Here is an 18,577-nt window from a genome sequence, read left to right as displayed (position 1 = left end):
GTCTTCTTTGGTGAAGTGTCTGTTCATTTCCTTTGCCCATTTTTTAATAGGATTATTTGTCTTTTTGTTGTAGAGGTGTTGGATTTTCTTGTAGATTATGAGATTAGACCTTTGTCTGACTGTCTTGAGGTCTTGATTTGCATTTCTCTAATGAATAATGACGTTGACCATCTTTCATGTGTCTGTTGATCTCACTACCTTTTATGTTTATCAAATAAAATGATAAGCTACAAAGGAACAAAGACGGTAACAGTCAACATTAGTTGGTCTATTAATGGTCAGAATGATACATGTATAACAGAATATCAGGGATGCCAAAAATAGACTGTATACACAATCATTCAAAAGTCTTTTTTTTAAGATCTACTCAGTGCACAGCAGTATTTTACTAGTATGTCTTCAATAAGATCAGTTCTGGGTATGAGGTAGCCATCTCATAGGGATATATGCTATCCTCTTAGCATAAAATTCTATATTCCCATCCTTTATTTTCCTGAGAAGGGCTATGTCTAAGGAGGATTTTAGAACAGATTGCTCTTTTTTTTTTTTTTTTTTTAATGAAAGTCATCCAGGTGGTGGTTGATTCAGGAGTATTTATGAAAATGTCTGTGATCCTCCTGGGGGGCAGTGCACTTCAAGGAATACTTCAAGGAAGGCCAAGGCCACTTTTCCAGGCACCGGTTCATGGATACACTGAGGATAAGTCAGGGGCTGAATGCCTCACTTTTCCCATTTTGAGTCCCAACATCTAGAAGCAATTGGGCCGATCCAAGCCAACGAGGTCCTTAATAAGCTCTTTTGAAAGAAGAACCTTAGCATCATTTACCACAGTGTCAAGGAAATAATTTTGCAAATAGAAGGTCTTTCTAAAGTAGAGACCAGTGGCAAGAAGGCCACCACTAATAGAGCAGACTTTCTCCACAAATTTCAAAAGTTTTTCCCCTAACTTCTCATCATCCGTCTCAACTAACAACAAATGTGGAGACTTAATTTTTGCTTTGAGCTCCTCTACCGACAAGTCCCATTTCTTGGCCATGTTTTCCAGAGATGCATCATCCAGCCCAAAGTAAGACCTATAGACAGTTAAGGTCTTCTCCAGCTTCTCCATATCATTATCACTGATGAATCCCATGAAAGGGATAGTGGCAGTTGTTCCAGCCTTCAGGGCCTCCAGCCAGATCTTCTGCTTCAGGAAATCCCTCTTCCGGTCAATGGCGGCATCGGTAACACTGGGCAGGCACTGCATGAAGATGTAGCGCTTGTGAGCTGGGAGCTCCTTCAGAAGGGTCGTTTCTAGGTTTGGGAAATCATAGGCAAACTTATTAAGGTTGGAGATTAAGAATACTCGAGGGTCCTCTAATTTGGCCTCCTGCAGATGTTTCAGACAGTCATCTCGAATCTCTTCTAGAACTTTATCCTTACAGAAGGTGTTGGGATGACTCATTTTTTTATTATATAAATCGCTGTCCACCTTGGCTCGAACAAAGTAGAAATTTTTCTTCATTTTTTTAATGGCTTTGGCCAGTTCTAAATCATTTTCTTTGAAGCGTGTAGCACAGATGATAAAGAAGAAGTCATACGTATTAAATTCCATTTCTTTCAGATACTTCCTTGGCTGGAATTTAGTGGTCCCAATGCCAGGCAGATCCCATATTGTTACTTTGGGAAACTTTGGATGTTTATACCCGGCTTTCTCCGAGGTTGTCTCCACCACTCCAACATTAGCCGCATCTACTTCTTCATGCCCAATCCCCCGCAGGGCATTGATGAAACTAGATTTTCCTGACCCAGACTCACCTGTCACAGCAATATGCAGTGGGGCATTCTCGATGTCTTTCAGTGCTTCACTAATGACAGAAGCTGCCCCCTGAACATCCCCTTTCTCCAGATTTGATTTAATCAAAGTGATAGTTTCAGGAGAGAGGATTTTGCTTTCCATCTTGTAGTCCTTAAAAAAGTTCTCAAAGCTGGAGGCCAAATCATGAGCCTTTGTGTCGGAGCATACAGAAGAAGATGACTGACCCATTGTTAACAGTAAAGGACACTAGAGGGAGGAGAGAGGAGGAAAGTACAAAGAGGTTAGTATACCAAGGGGAGGTCTTAAGGTTTGCTGTTATGGAAAAGCAGAACTTCAGCACTCATCCCGTTATTATAGCCAAGGGCATCTCCCCTTTTTGTTCACAGGCTTTGTCGGGAACCTTGGAGTGGATATAAAGTTCACATTGCTGAGGCTGCACCTTACCCTTGGAATGCCCTCCTCCTTTAAGAGACTCTCACTGGACTCCAAGCAAGATGGTAGTGTGAACTTCCATGCGTCCATCTACTCACAAAAACCTCTTCAAAAAAAAAAAAAACAAGCAGAAACTGACAGAACAAACTTTGTCAGAACCCTGGAGACTAGTCAAAGGATTAAGCAAATAAGCGAACTAACTGAATTAAAAAAAAAAAAAAACTAATTTTTTTTTTAAAGTGGCATGAAACGTTAGAAAAGCTTTGATTTTTATGTGTGCTGCACTCCACCACCTCCCTGGCTTGGCATGGATATCTTAAAGCCATGGCAGCCCATACTCCCACAGAGGGAGGCTGATTTCTGGCTCCAGAGAGAGCAAAACAAGACTTTGTTCACAAATTATGGAGTGTATCTGTTCTGACCTGTTTGGGGATGTCTGACGAACTGAAGGAAGGTGCTCATCTCTGTTTGGACTGCCTCAGAGCTCACATGAAGCAGAGGATCAAGGGACAATGCTGGAAGTCTGTAACAACCTGTAGTCACCCAGGGTAAAGATTGCCATTAAGGCATCCAATACCAGAAGGAGAAGCCAGAGAAAGAGATTCCAGAAACTGGGACTTTTGGAAGCACTGGGTATATGGGGAATTGATAAAACCATATGAATGTCCAGGGTTGGAAACATGCTTAGAAAGTGCCTGACCAGACCATACTCTTTCACCTCGGGCAGAAACCTCAACTCAGTACAAGCCTGATTAAGTACTAAGGGAGAGCCCTGGTATGGAGCCAATCTGGCCATTCTACAAAGATGGGGTGGAGGTTTTCTTTTTTTTTTTTTTAATTGTCGTTGTTGTTCTGGCATTTGGGGAAATCTCTGTTGAAACACTAGCTGAACACTAGCTGAGTAGCAAAGATTTCAGTGTCCACACATGTCCAGGAAAGCAGTCTTTGCAAAGATAGTTGGGAAAAGTTGCTGAACAAACAGACTACTACAGCCTTAAACAAAATTAAAAAAAAAAAAACAGGAAACCCTGAGGAAGGGAAAGAATCTGATTTCCAGAGTTACTACATTTTAACATTCAAATGTCCTGGTTTCAACAAAAAATTACAAGGCGTATGAAGAACAGACAGAGAGGAACATTCAAAACAGCAAACAAAGTGACAGAAACTATCGCTGTGGAAACCTGGATAATGGACTGTATTAACAATTTCAATGATTTTTGATACTCCAGCATTCTGAGCTCACATCCCAGGTCTCAACCCATTCAGCAGACTCTTTCCCTTTGTCTGAGTTTCAGGCCTCCTCTGATGCACTGAAGTAAACAATATTTAGTACCATTTTGTAATACCCTTGGTAACTCATGCGACTTCCCCACTAGGCATAAACTTTAAAAAAACAACTAGCCAACCATAGACAAACACACCTAACTCTTTAACCGATGGACAGTTTACCCAATAAGCAAGGTAGGCACGAGCTAAATTATGCTTACTTACTAACCTGTAATGTACAATTTCACCTGTTTTTCACCACCTCAAAAATGTGGTGAAACCCATGTGAAATTGTGCACTACAGACTATTAAGCAAACACAACTAAGCCTGTGTGTACCTTGCTTACTGTAAGCCATTGCACATCATGCTTACTGGTTAACTGTCTGATTAAGGCTTGAACTCACCCTGAAATTCCAGTAAAGGCAGTTCTTTCTCTTGCTATTCCCGTTGTGGTTACCCAGCATCTGGTCATGCTCTCATGTGACCCTGTGTGGTATGTTGTCTACCTCTCTGGAAATAGTAAGTATTATAAAACTAGTTACTTTTCATGGCCTCCCTGACTCCTCTTTCATGCATCATACCTGACTTACCATCCCATGAGTCTGTTAGATCAAATGGCTCAGTCACAACCAGAGAGGAGTCAGAAATGCCCTTTTATGATTTCTCTTGCCTTACTAATTGGTAAGATGGTAGAAGCTGCCTGGTAAGACACCATTTCCTACTGACACATTTACACTTTATTGAGCACTGCTTTGTGTCATGTCCTGTGAGAGTTACCAAAGCTTCCCACCTTAAATTGTGGAGCCTACCCTCCTAGAACTCCCCAGACAGTGGTGCCTGAGGTCACTTGTGCGGCAAGAGGAGGGAAATTCATTCCTATAGCTCCTTGCTAAGAGGCTAGAGATCAAGACAATTGACTACTTAATGTGACGTTTCCCCAATTTGGGGAAATGTAGGAGGCACCTGCATGGACCTAAGTGGCCACCCTGGCTATTAGTCACTCAGCCTAACAACTATTCTGCCAGGGGCTGTGCAACCTCTTGCAGTCTGTATGGCATGTCATTCGTAGTGATCTGAGTCTCATCCCATTAGAGTTCCATCTGGTGAGGGGCATCCCCTCTGTGGGAAGTTTCCATGGCATTTTTCCAATGCTGTTGGGGCAAGCACCTGGCTTTTTGCTGCTTCCTCTGCTGCTATCTCTCTTCATACCCAGACCTAGTGGGTTATCAAGGCCCCCAACCATGGAGATAGGTGGCACAAAATTTAATGACGTGAGTAAAGGGGAAAGATCACTTGATTCCGGCTCCTCCAAAACTTCAGAGGAGGCCACACGCTAAATAAATTAAAGAGTCCCACACAATGCACCTTGTTTAGCACCATGGCATATCAATATCCTAAGGCACTCCTCTTATGATCTTGGGAGTTAGCTACCCTCCCCACCAAAGAACCAGCCACAATAGCTCTTACGAATACTGAGCCTGACCCCAGTGAGGTCAACTGGGACACCCTAAAGACAGAAACAGCTGCCTATGAGAGGGGCCATAGGGAGATGCCACACTTCTTTCTAGTAATCACTCAATGATTTAAAAGCTCAGGAGATCAACATTAGAAACCAAGACACTCAACTTTAATAGGCTAGAAACCCAAAACATATTAAACGACATTGTTCAAAAAGATAATGAAAAGTGGAACCTCTTGCTCAAACAGGCTATGCCAGAAAAGAAAGGGTTAAAAAACCCACACAGTAAGAAAAGGCAGCGCCTTAAAAATAAAAGACAGGCAAAAAAAATTTTAAAGCCCAGTGACTGTCTGCAAAAGCCAAAAAAGGGTGGTTTCAATCATCACTCTCCACGCTGCCAATCTGCTACTTATGGCTGTATTGCACAAAAAGGTCTAATCTTCATGGTTATGAGAAAAAACACCCATGGTACCACTGTGGTGCAGCAATGGGTTTAATTCAAACCCAACTTAATTCCAGGGTTCTTAAATCATTCAACCATTGCCACCGGAGAGGTACCTAATCCTGACTATACTGATTTGAGACTCTCTAGAGAAAAAAAATTATACATATGAACACGGTAAAGAAAACACTGCTATAGTATATCCAGTGACAAACAAACAAAAAAAGAAAGGGGGAAAAAAAGAGATCTAGATACAGTGGGAAGAAATCGTGTGTGTGTGTTATTAAATTGAAAGAAAAGTTGATAATTTGATCCAATTTAAAAGCCACAATTAATTAAAATAATTCATACAGCAAAAAGATAAAAGTGTGCTAATTGACTTTGCACCTCTGCCACATAAGTTCTAAATTAACTTTAATATCTGCTAAAACACACCACCATCACTAGTCTGTCAATTTGTTGTACTGTGGTGGCTTGCATGTTGCTGTGATGCTGGAAGCTATGCCAGCAGTATTTCAAATACCAGCAAGGTCACCCATGGTGGACAGGTTTCAGCAGAGCTTCCAAACTAAGACAGACTAAGAAGAAGGACCTGGCAGACTACTTCTGAAAAAATTGACCAGTGAAAACCTTATGAATAGCAGCATAACATTGTCTTATATAGTGCTGGAAGATGAGCCCCTCAGGTTGGAAAGCACCCAAAAATATGAGTGGGGAAGAGCTGCCTCCTCAAAATAGAGTCGACTTTAATGACATGGATGAAGTCAAGTTTTTGGGACTTTCATGTGCTGATGTGGCACGACTCAAAATGAGAAGAAACAGCTACAAATATCCATTAATAATCGAATGGTGGAATGTAAGCAGTATGAATCTAGGAAAATTGGAAGTCATCAAAAATGAAATGGAATGTATAAATATCAATATCCCAGGTACTAGTGAGCTGAAATGGTCTGGTATTGGCCATTTTGAATCAGACAATCATATTGTCTACTAAGCCTAGAATGACAAATTGAAGAGTAACGGCATCACGTTCATAATTAAAAAGAACATTTCAAGATCTATTCTGAAGTACAACACTGTCAGTGATAGGATAATATCCGTATGCCTACAAGGAAAACCAGTTAATACGACTATTATTGAAATTTATGTACCAACCGCTAAGGCCAAAGATGAAGAAATTGAAGATTTTTACCAACTTCTGCAGTCTGAAATTGATCAAACATGCAATCAAGATGCATTGGTAATTACTGGTGATTGGAATACAAAAGTTGGGAACAAAGAAGAAGGATCAGTTGTTGGAAAATATGGCCTTGGTGATAGAAATGATGTCTGAGATCGCATGTTAGAATTTTGCAAGATCAATGACTTCTTCATTGCAAATACTTTTTTTCAACAACATAAACAGCAACTATACACGTGGACCTCGCCAGATGGAATACACAAGAATCAACTACATCTATGGAAAGAGATGACGGAAAAGCTCAATATCATCAGTCAGAACTAGGCCAGAGGCCAACTGCAGAACAAACCATCAATTGAGCATATGCAAGTTCAAGTTGAAGCTGAAGAAAATTAGAACAAGTCCGCGAGGGCCAAAGTACGACCTTGATTATGTCCCATCTGAATTTACAGACCATCTCAAGAATAGATATGATGCGTTGAACACTAATGACCGAAGATCAGACCAGTTACAGAATGACATCAAGGACGTCATATATAAAGAAAGCAAGAGGTCAATAAAAAGACAGGAAAGAAAAGACCAAAATGGATGTCAGAAGAGACTCTGAAACTTGCTCTTGAACATAGAGTAGCCAAAGCGAATGGAAGAAACAATGAGGTAAAAGAACTGAACGGAAAATTTCAAAGGGCGGCTCAAGAAGACAAAGTAAAGTATTATAATAAAATGTGCAAACACCTGGAGTTAGAAAACCAAAAGGTAAGAGCATGCTTGGTATTCCTCAAACTGAAAGAAATGAAGAAAAAATTCAAGCCTTGAGTTGCAAAATTGAAAGATTCTACGGGGAGTATATTAAATGACACAGGAAGCATGAAAAGAAGATGGAAGGAATACACAGAGTCACTGTACCAAAAAGAATTAGTGGATGTTCTACCAATACAGGAGGTAGCATATGATTAAAAATTGATGGTATGGAAGGAAGAAGTCCAAGCTACACTGAAGGCACTGGAGAAAAACAAGGCTCCAGGAATTGACAGAATACCAACTGAAATGTTTCAACAAATGGATGTAGCACTGGAGGTGCTCTTTCATCTATGCCAAGAAATTTGGAAGACAGATACTTGGCCAATCGACTGGAAGAGATCCATATTTATGCCTATTCCAAAGGAAGGTGATCCAAGGGAATGTGGAAGTTATCAAACAATATCATTAATATCACACACAGTAAACTTTTGCTGAAGATCATTCAAATCAGTTGCAGTAATACACCAAGGAACTGCCAGAAATTCAAGCCAGATTCAGAAGAAGATGTGGAACAAGAGATATCATTGCTGATGTCAGATGGATCTTGCTGAAAGCAGAGAATGTCATAAAGATGTTTACCTGTGTTTTATTGACTATGCAAAGGCATTCGACTGTGTGGATCATAACAAATTATGGATAACATTGCAAAGAATGGGAATTCCACATCACTTAATTGTGCTCATGAAGAACCTGTGCATAGACCAAGAGCAGTCATTTGAACAGAACAAGAAGATACTGCGTGGTTTAAAGTCAGGAAAGGGGTACTTCAAGGTTGTATCCTTTCACCATACTTATTCAATGTGTATACTGAGCAAATAATCCGACAAGCTCCACTATATGAAGAAGAACAGGGATCAGGACTGGAGGAAGACTCATTAACAAACTGCAATATACAAAAGACATAACCTTACTTGCTGAAAGTGAAGAGAACTTGAAACACTTACTGATGAAACTCAAAGACTACAGCCTTCAGTATTGCACCTTAACATAAAGAAAACAAAAATTCTCACAAACGGACTAATAAGCAACATCATGATAAACAGAAAAGTTGAAGTTGTCAAAGATTTCATTTTATTGGATCCATAATCAATGCCTTGGAAGCAGGAGTCAATAACTCAAACGACCCTTTACATTGGGCAAATATGCTGCAAAAGACCTCTTTAAAGGTTAAAAAGCAAAAATGTCACTTTAAGGACTAAGGTACGCCAGATCCAAGCCATGGTATTTCCAATTGCCTCATGTGCATGAGAAAGCTGGACAATGATTAAGGAAGATCTTAGAAGAATTGATGCCTTTGAATTACAGTGTTGGAGAAGAATATTGAATATACCATGGATTACCAGAAGAACGAACAATCTGTCTGGGAAGAAGCACAGCCAGAATGCTCCTTAGAACAAGGATGGCGAGACTTCATCTCATATACTTCGGACATGTTATCAGGAGGGACTAGTCCCTGGAGAAGGACATCATGCTTGGTAAAGTGGAGGGTCAGTGAAAAAGAGGAAGACCCTCAAGGAGATGGATTGACACAGTGGCTGCAACAATGGGCTCAAGCATAACAATGATTGTGAGGATGGCACAGGACCAAGCAGTGTTCTGTTCTGTTGTACATAGGGTCGCTATGAGTTGGAACTGACTCTATGGCACCTAACAACAAGAAAATACACCAACTGGCAAACTTTCATGGACTTAATTAATACTGGGGCTTCAATTACAGTTATACTTGGAAATCCCACTAAATTTAAACGTGGTACACTCTATAATCTTAGAAGCATTAAACCAAACCAAAAACCCATTGCCGTCGAGTCGATTACGACTCTTAACCACCCTATAGGACAGAGTAGGACTGCCTCATAGGGTTTCCAAGGGGCGGCTGGTGGATTCGAACTGCCAACCTTTTGGTTAGCAGCCAATCTCTTAACCATTGCACAACCAGGGTTTAGGGGCATTACTGAATATAAAATAGAGGACAAATAAATATGCCTCATCTTAACCATGGAAACTATTATCTTGCCTAAATTTTTCATAATCACAGCATCCTTTGCCCTAAAATATCCAATAATGGACATGGATACTCTGATACAATGAATAATAAATTAACATTAAATTAAGTCCTTGGGACTTACTAACTGGCTTGACAAAATGGGATCCCAAGGACCCCAGTTAAAATAGCTAATATGACCCAATATAAATTCAAACAGGGCCTTCAAGGATTAAAACTTAATATATAAGACTTAATTAGTAAGTGGGTTGTCTTAGTTATCTAGTGCTGCTATAATAGAAATACCACAAGTGGATGACTTTAACAAACAAAAATTTATTCTCTCACAGTTTAGGAGTCTAGAAGTCCAATTTCAGGGCACCGGTTCTAGGAAAAGGCTTTCTTTCTCTGTCAGCTCTGGAGGAAGATCCTTGTCTCCTTTCAACATTTGTGGGCCCGGCATCCCTTGGAGATCTCCATGTGGCTTGGCATCAATCTTCCCCTGGGTCTAGGAGGTTCTTGGTGCAGGGACCCCAGGTCCAAAGGACACACACATCTCCTGGCTCTTCTTTCTTGGTAAGGTCCCTCCCCTCTCTGCTTGCTTCTCTCTCCTTTTATCTCTTGAAAGATAAAAGGTGTGACTCAAGCAATGGTGTGACTTCAATAAGGGTGTGATTTAAGTAAGGGTATGACTTGAGTAAAGGTGTGACTTGAGTCACAGCCTCTTGTAAGGTGGGAACTCAAGATACAGATCCTGCCTCATTAACATATAGAGGTTAGGGTTTACAACACATCACAAATTGAAGATAATTACATCAGATCATAAAATGGAGAACAACTACACAATATTGGGAATCATGGCCTAGTCAAATTGACACACATTTTGGGGGGACAAAATTCAATCCATGACAGGGGTGATTAACCCCACTGCTTCTCTGTTTAATAGTCCCATTTTTCCTATTCTTAAACCTGAAAGGAATAACTAGCACCTCAGGGTTGATTACTACAACATTAATGCTGTGGTCCCATTCATTAAGGCCTCCAAACTCAGTACCTAATATTATTACAATTACTGCTTCCATTCAATCAGCAATGATACTTTGCTAGCATAGCTTTGGCTAATATGCTCTATTCAGTGCCTTGTTTCAATAAACTCTCAGGCACAGTTTGCCTTCATCTGTAAAGGGACATGATACACTCTTGCCATGCTACCAATGGGTTACCTCAGCAGCCTTGCCATCACACACAATCTTTGTAGGCAAGATCTTAACTGTACCCACCTCCCACTACATTAATGTCATCCTCCCCTGAGAAAATTTAACACATTGAAGTCCAAAATCTTTTAATCCTTTTTGGGTTCTTAAGACAGTATATTCCTCATTTACATATTTTAATTAATCTCTCTGGTGCTGCTATTTACAAAGCAGCCCACATTGAATGGGCCCCCTCCAACAAAAGTCTCTAAAATCTATCCAAATTAAAATCAGTAAGCGCTTCAGTTAATGCCCACAAAGACTCCTTCACTGTAGAGCTTCAGCAACCTCCTTTCATTCCTCCTGGAGTCTCTGGATCATCTGTGATTGCTGTAAGTTGCCCATAGTCTGCCCGTGCAAGAAATTGCCCTTCTTGGCCCTGTATAATGCATCATTGAGTGACAGTTGCTGACTGCATACTAGGGTGTCTTGGAAATAGAGGCTTTCAAGCCCCTGAGCCTGTGACCTTGTCCATATCTACTTGTCCGTCATGCCTCAGATCTTGGAAATAGTTCTCCACAAGTTCGGCATGGCTACTGAGGCCTTCTTGACACAGGATGGAGCCAAACCAGGGTTCTCTGGCATATTCCACCTGCAACAGGGGTGGCCTCACCTGTTCTCAGTCCCTTGCCAAATGTCATGGTGCTGAAGGAAGTCAACCCTCCCCCAATCCTTTGGCTACCTGGGGGTCTCTTGGGGTCAACTGAGTGAAAGCAATGGGAGTTCAGAGACTGTACTGATGGCACTGGCCCCATCACAAGTGATGGAACTCAGTGGAATGTTGCTGCTTTCCATGCCTTAATCAGGATATCCTTGAAAAAGGATGGCATCCCAAGGTTAGCACAACTAACCAAACTTCAGACAGTCACCTTAGCACTGGATGTCTTGGCTGACAAATGGTCCCATTTATACATTTTTTTTAAAGCTCTTGAGCCATTGCCTAGAAGTTGTCCTTTTCAGAATAAAGAACTCTGGGACTCTTTTGCCTCACAGATACCTGAAATATAAATCAAGGTCACACATGTCTGTACATATACTAAGGCAAAGCTTCACCAGGACACATCTCCTCTTTGGAGTTCCAGACATTACTGATAGTGACTAAGGCACACTCAGAAGACACAATGCTGGGCTCTTAGAAAAGGCATTCATGAAAGTTTCTTCTGCCCTATTATCCTCTAGTGACCAGATTCATAGAATACCACAATGGCCCCCTAAATGACCTCCTCTCAGATTACAATCTGGAAAGTGGTCTCCTCAGACAACTTCTGTTTAAGGTACAAAATAACAAATGGTCCCTAAATGGTTCTCCCTCTTGCTCCAGGCCTTAATCTGTCTTAATTCAAGACCGCTTGGATGACTCACAGCTCACACCAACTTTAAGAGAAAAACTTCTTCATAGCCCCTACTTATATTTAAAGAGAGATACATCTCACCTCTTTATGTATAAAAGCTTATTATATATGTGGTCCTTTAATAATATCTCCCCTTACCTTTATGGGTTATCAGTCCTGTGTCCACCTCCATAAAGGCTGGAGGCTGAATCAAGGGTACATACCCCTCCTGGCTGCCCCCCACCTAAGGAGGCTCCACCTTTAGATTCATCAGAAGAGATGACATTTCTTTGGCCCAAGAGCTTGTCTCCGCAGATGACATTGCTTCAGATGACATCACCTTAGCCCAAGACCTTGTTGGAGGTGATACCACCTCAGACAACATTGCCCTAACCCAAGAACTTATTGTTGGAAATAACCATAACCAACCTGACCACAACTTTGTCCAATGACTTCCCTGGACTCACCTTTAGACTCTATATTGGACTTTTTGTGCACGCATCATTCGACCACTCAATCTTCACTCCAATCCCCAGTCCAGATACCCTGCACACCTGTTGGGACCAGTTCAATTCCCCCATAATATTTTTACACTGAAATAACCATGTGTCTCAAGAACGCCCCTATCTCCCTTGAAGCTCTCTACACACTGTGAGCACACACCCAGTGGTTTGCCTTATGGCACTTTGTATGGTACAGCCCCTTTAGAATGCTAAAAATTGCCTCTTTAAGAGCTTCTCAAGTAACACGACTCCCAAATCCAAGTGCACCATTCTATCTCATTGCGTCCATACCCCTGACCTTCCTTTTCTCTGCATTTTACAAAAAACCCTGCCCAACTATTGTTGGCCACCTACCACACCCACTGGCAGCCCCACTTCTGATCCATTTCAACCTTCCATTCCAATCCAATCTCACCACATTTCACTGCACTGCGGTTTCCCAGGGCATTCCCATCTCAGTTTATGAGCCTTCAATTGACTCAGTCATACAACACTAATGCATCATTGACTAATATTTCTCCCTCTCCTAATTGGGCTCATAGTGGCCAGTACTGCTTTCAGCGTTGGCCTCAGTAGAGCCATGGTGGTGAAACAAAGTCAGATTATTTTAGCTAATCAACAACTTTCAAAATCTCTGGTCAACACACTACAAACGTACATAAGGCCTTAAGTCTCATGCAACAACAGCATGAATCTTTAGCATAGATAGTCCTGGATAACCCTCTAGCTCTCTAAGGAGGAAATGTCTATGCAATAAAGGGTATTTCCTGTTGCATATATGTTAACAATTCAGATTGGGTAATCACCATGTTACAAAACATTACTAAGAACAGTCAGGTTTTTTATAACATTACCAAAATTTTTGAACAAATACCACCCAATCTACCTGTTTCTGACCTATTCTCCCGGCTTTTCCCTAGTAGTTGGGCATCATGTTTACAGACAAGCTTTTAAACAATATTGATCAGCCTCCTTGGGATATTTCTAATAGAAAACTTAATTAAATTTATTTTTCACTGGGCCTCACCACCATTACCTTACACTTTTAACATCACCACTCAGGTGATATGCATTATTTGTTTTCCTCATCCTATTCTGGCCTACAAAAACAAAACCTATGAATCTATACTGCTGGAGAATGGTGAAGCGTCACATGGCTGTTTGTTTTAACAATTTAAATTCTCCAAAAATTTGAGCTCATTCCTCTAGGGCTCAACCCATACTGTAGACCCTTCCCCTTTGCCTGAGTTTCAGGAACCCTCTGATGCACTGGAGTAAACACCATTTGGTCCTATTTGGTAATCCCCTTGGGACTCACACTACTTCCCCATGAGGCATGAACTTTAAAAAACAGCTAGTCAACTACAGACTAGCACAGTTCAACTCTTAACCTTACTCTGAAACTACAATAAAGGCAGCTACCCATAGTTCCTCATTCTCTTTCTCTTCTTATTGTGGTTGCCCCGCATCTGGTTGTCTTCTCATGTGGCCCTGTGTGGTGTGCTGTCTACTTCTCTGGGAACTGTTCTATAATAAACCTAGTACTTTTCATGGCCCCCCGACTCCTCTTTCCAGGAGCACACATGACTTATTATCTCACAAAGCTGTTAGATCATGGCCAAACTAGACAAAGACTTTAAAACAACAGTATTATATATACTCAAAGAGCTAAAGGAAAACACAGGCAAACAACTAAAGGAAATCAGGAAAATGATTCATGAACAAAGCAAGAATATCAATTAAGAGATAGAAATTATTTAAAAATAATAATAATAACTAAATCCTGAGGCTAAAAAGTACAATACACTGAAATGAAATATTCACTGGAGGGGTTCAACAGCAGATTTGAGTTGACAGAAAAAAGAATTAGCGAATTTGAAGACAGGAAAATTGAAACTATCATGTCTGAAGTACAAAAAGAAAAAAGAATGAACAGAAATGAACAGAACTTAAGAGACTTGTGGGACAATATCAATTGGACTCGCATATGCTTTATGGGAGTCCTGGAACAAGAAGAGACAAAGGAGCGAAAAGAATATTTGAAGAAATAATGGTCAAAAACTCTCCAAATTTGACAAAAGATATGAATCTACACATCCAAGAAGTTCAAAAAACTCCAGGTAGGATAAACTCAAAGAGATCCACACTGGATACATTATAATCAAATTCCCAAAAACCAAAGATAAAGACAGGATCTTGAAAGCAGCAAGAGAGAAGTTAATTGTCACATGAAAATGATCTTCAATAAGATTAAAAGACCTCTTTAAAGTGTTAAAAAGCAAGGATGTTACTTTAAGGACTAAGGTGCACCTAAGCCATGGTGTTTTCAATTGCCTCATATGCATGTGAAAGCTAGACAATGAATAAGTAAGACTGAAAAAGAATTGACGCCTTTGAATTATGGTGTTGGTGAAGAATATCGAGTATACCATAGGCTGCCAAAAGAGTGAACAAATCTGTCTTGGAAGAATTAAGCCAGAATGCTCCTTAGAATAAGGATGGTGAGACTTCATCTCACCTACTTTAGACATGTTATCAGGAGGACCTAGTCCCTGGAGAAGAACACCATGCTTGGTAAAGCAGAGGGTCAGCAAAAAAACAGGGGGACCCTCAACAAGATAGACAGTGGCAGCAACAATGGGCTCAAGGATAACAATGATTATGAGGATAGTGCAGGACCAGGCAGTGTCTCATTCTGTTGTACATAGGGTCCCTATGAGTTAGAACTGACTCAATGGCATCTAACAACAACAACAATAAGATTAAGTGCCAATTTCTCCTCAGAAACCGTGGAGACCATAGACAATGGGATGACATATTTAAAGTGCTCCTCCCACAATCTTGTCCATTTCAGGTAATGGCAACGTCTATCTGCATAGTCACTCACACAATCCTCTTTCACTGATACTCCACATCAGCAACCCTGTGGCTTGACTTTCCAAGTCTATCCAAACCCAACCACTTCTCCCCATTCCCATAGACACCACCCTAGTCTGAGCCACCATCCTCTCTACTTGGGATGATTGCAGAGAGCCCCCCAGCGATGATTTACATCTGCGCTTGCCTCCACACCGCCTCACCATAAATAGCAATTAGTGACTCTTCTAGACAGGGAGTGAGACCATGATGCCCCTGTGCTCACAATCCTGCCTCGCTCAGGGGAAAGACAAATTCCTTCCAAGGTCCAACCCAATCCAACTGCTGTGCCCTGTCTACAGTCACTTCCAGATGCTTTTCATACCTTCTGTAATGGATTGAATCGTGTCTCCCAAAAAAATGTGTGTCAACTTGGCTAGTCCACGATTCACAGTACTGTGTGATTGTTCACCATTTTGTCATCTGATGTAATTTTCCTATGTGTTGTAAATCCTACCTCTATGATGTTAATGAGGTGGGATTAGTGGCAGTTATGTTAATGAGGCAGGACTCACTCTACAAGATTACGTTGTGTCTTAAGTCAATCTCTTTTGAGATATAGAAGAGAGACGTGAGCAGAGAGACAGGGGGACCTCATACCACCAAGAAAGCAACACCGGGAGCAGAGCACATCCTTTGGACCTGAGGTGAGACGCTCCTAGACCGGGGGAAGTTTGATGACAAGGACCTTCCTCCAGAACCAACAGAGAAAGAAAGTCTTCTCCTGGAGTTGACTCCCTGGATTTGGACTTCTAGCCTACTAGACTGTGAGAGAATAAACTTCTGTTTATTGAAGCCATCCACTTGTGGTATTTCTGTTATAGCAGCACTAGATAACAAAGACACCTTCTCTCTCACTTTACTTTGCTCCCATCGACTCCCTGTTGTCTTCCAACATGTCAGACCTGCTCCCACCTCATCTTCTTTTCATTTGCAGTTCCAGATATCCTCAAGCCTCACTCTCTGTCCTTGTCAGGTCCTACCTTCACAGTAGAACTTTCCTAAACATCCTAATTATTCTCATAAGCCCTCCTGTCTGGCCCTCCCCATAACCATCCATTCTTTATTTTCCTCCGGGATGCTTGTCACCATCTGACATACTATATATTATTCTTCCTTTATCTACTTGTTAATCTGCATCCACTTTGGTTCCTCTGTCTCCTTGTCCGTAAGGGCAGGAATTATGGTCTATTGTGTTCCCTACTATATCTCCTGTGACTACAAAAATGAATGACAATTGTATTATATATATATTTCTACATGAGTAGATGGAAAGGAAAGATGTTTGAATGGCAGTGGGAAGCCATACAAATTTTTACCTTTCAAGACTCCACATGTACAAACAGCATGAACCAAGAGTCTAATGAGAATAAGATGCATCTTCTTTAAGGAGACAGGGAATGTTGTTACAAGCAGAAAGATTCACTTACTTCCACTTGATCTATAGAAAAGAAAAGTAACTGAGCAGGTGAAGAAGAGAAACTTATCCAGAGGCAGTTCCTTTTCTTCCCTGCATTCACACTCCTGGGAGACTATTTTGGTGTCCCTATTCTCCAGCCTCTAGGATCCCTTTTACCAGGTTCTGTGTGCGTGATCACCCACACTGCTGAGATGCTTCAGTGGACTATCCCTTCTGCAACCTTCCCTGTAGGATGACAAATTCAATGCTTAACACTGAGCAATGAACCTAGAGGAAAGGTGGAAAGCAAAAAGACACACAATCCAATCCCCCCCAAAAAAAAATGGGCAAAGGACTTGAATAGACATTTCACAAAGAAGATATATAAATGGTCAATAAACACATGAAAAGATGCTCAACATCGTTAGTCATTAGGCAAACGCAAATCAAAATCACAATGAGATACCACTTTACCACCATTAGGATGGCTATTATTAGAAAAACAGAAAATAACAAGTGTTAGCAAAGAAGTAGATAAATTGGAATACTTATCAGTTGCTGTGGAGTTGTAAAATTGTGCAGCCACTGTGGAAAGCAGTTTGGTGGCTCCTGCAAAAGTTACACATAGCAATTCCACCCAAAGACTTGAAAGCAGGGACTCAAACACCAATGTTCATTGCAGCATCATTCACTATAGCCAAAATACTGAAGCAACTCAAGTGTCCTTCAACAGATGAATGCATAAATAAAATATGATATTCCCATACAATGGAATGTTATTCAGCCATAAAGAGAAATGAATGTTTGATTCATGTTATGACATGGATGAACCTTGAAAACGTTATGCTGAGTGAAAAAAGTCAGACACAAAAGGACAAATATTGTATGATCCCATTTATATGAAATATATAATAGAAAAATACATAGAGACCAAAGTTTATTAGTGGTTACCTGGGGTGATTGGGAGAGAGAGAGTTATTGCTCGATGGGTACTTGGTTTCTGTTACAAGTGATGAAAAATTGGAAATGACTAGTGGTGATTGCTGCACAACATGATGAACATAATTATACATGTAAAACGGTTGAAATGGCAAATGTTTTGTTATATGTATATTTTAACACACTAGAATAATAAAAAAATTACAAGATGGAACTTAAGTAGTATTTGGAGGGGGATTTAGAACTTTAAATACTTAGATTAGAAAAGAAGATATAAAATCAATGACTCAGTGTTCTGTGTTAAAATGCAAGAAAAAGAATATTTAAAAAAATAAGTAAAAAGAAGAAATAACAAAGAGCAGAAATCAATGACAGAGAAAATAGCCAAGTAATCAAAAAAATTAACAAAGTCAAAAGTGGGTTATACGAGATAAAAAAATTGATAAACTAGGCTGAACAATAAAAAATGAACAGAAATTACTAATATTAGGAATAAAAGAAGGGCTATCACTACAGATTTTGTAGACATTTAAAAGATAATGAAGAAATATTAATAACTTAGAGTTAACTTAGAGTTCATATCATACTTCGCGGTAAAATATTAGGTATTTTCTACCTAAGATCAGGAAGAAGGCAAGGATGTCCACATTCACCACTTCTATTTAACATTGTATTGCAAGTCTTAGTAAAGCAAGAAAAACACATAAAAGGCATAAAGATCAAAAAGTTCTCTTCTTGCAGATGGCATAACATGGATGGTGGGAATAAATATATATATAAAAGGTACAACTACTTTGGAAAACAGTATGGCAGTTTCCTAAGAAGTTAAATGCACACCGATATGATCCAGTCATTCCACTCCTAGGGATTTATCCA

At 40.3% G+C, this 18,577-nt stretch overlaps 1 protein-coding gene across 1 annotated transcript; it reads right to left on the bottom strand.

Annotated features, from left to right (window-relative positions):
- Positions 1–537: 537 nt before the first annotated feature.
- Positions 538–17,060, bottom strand: LOC101346781 (T-cell-specific guanine nucleotide triphosphate-binding protein 1-like). The gene is made up of 2 exons (XM_004387197.2): positions 16,683–17,060; positions 538–2,044 (listed from the first exon to the last, which is right to left on the bottom strand). Exon 2 carries the CDS (start codon positions 2,024–2,026, stop codon positions 749–751), a length of 1,278 nt encoding a protein of 425 aa, XP_004387254.1. The 5' UTR covers positions 2,027–2,044; positions 16,683–17,060; the 3' UTR covers positions 538–748.
- Positions 17,061–18,577: the final 1,517 nt, after the last annotated feature.

Source organism: Trichechus manatus, unplaced genomic scaffold, assembly GCF_000243295.1.
Source record: "Trichechus manatus latirostris isolate Lorelei unplaced genomic scaffold, TriManLat1.0 scaffold00181, whole genome shotgun sequence".
NCBI lineage: Eukaryota > Metazoa > Chordata > Mammalia > Sirenia > Trichechidae > Trichechus > Trichechus manatus.
Note: the sequence above shows the minus strand (reverse complement) of the source record. Positions and strands in the feature narration are given on the sequence as shown.

Coding starts and splice junctions, on each gene's coding strand:
- LOC101346781 (XM_004387197.2), bottom strand. CDS start 2,026: ATGGGTCAGTCATCTTCTTCTGTATGCTCCGACACAAAGGCTCATGAT.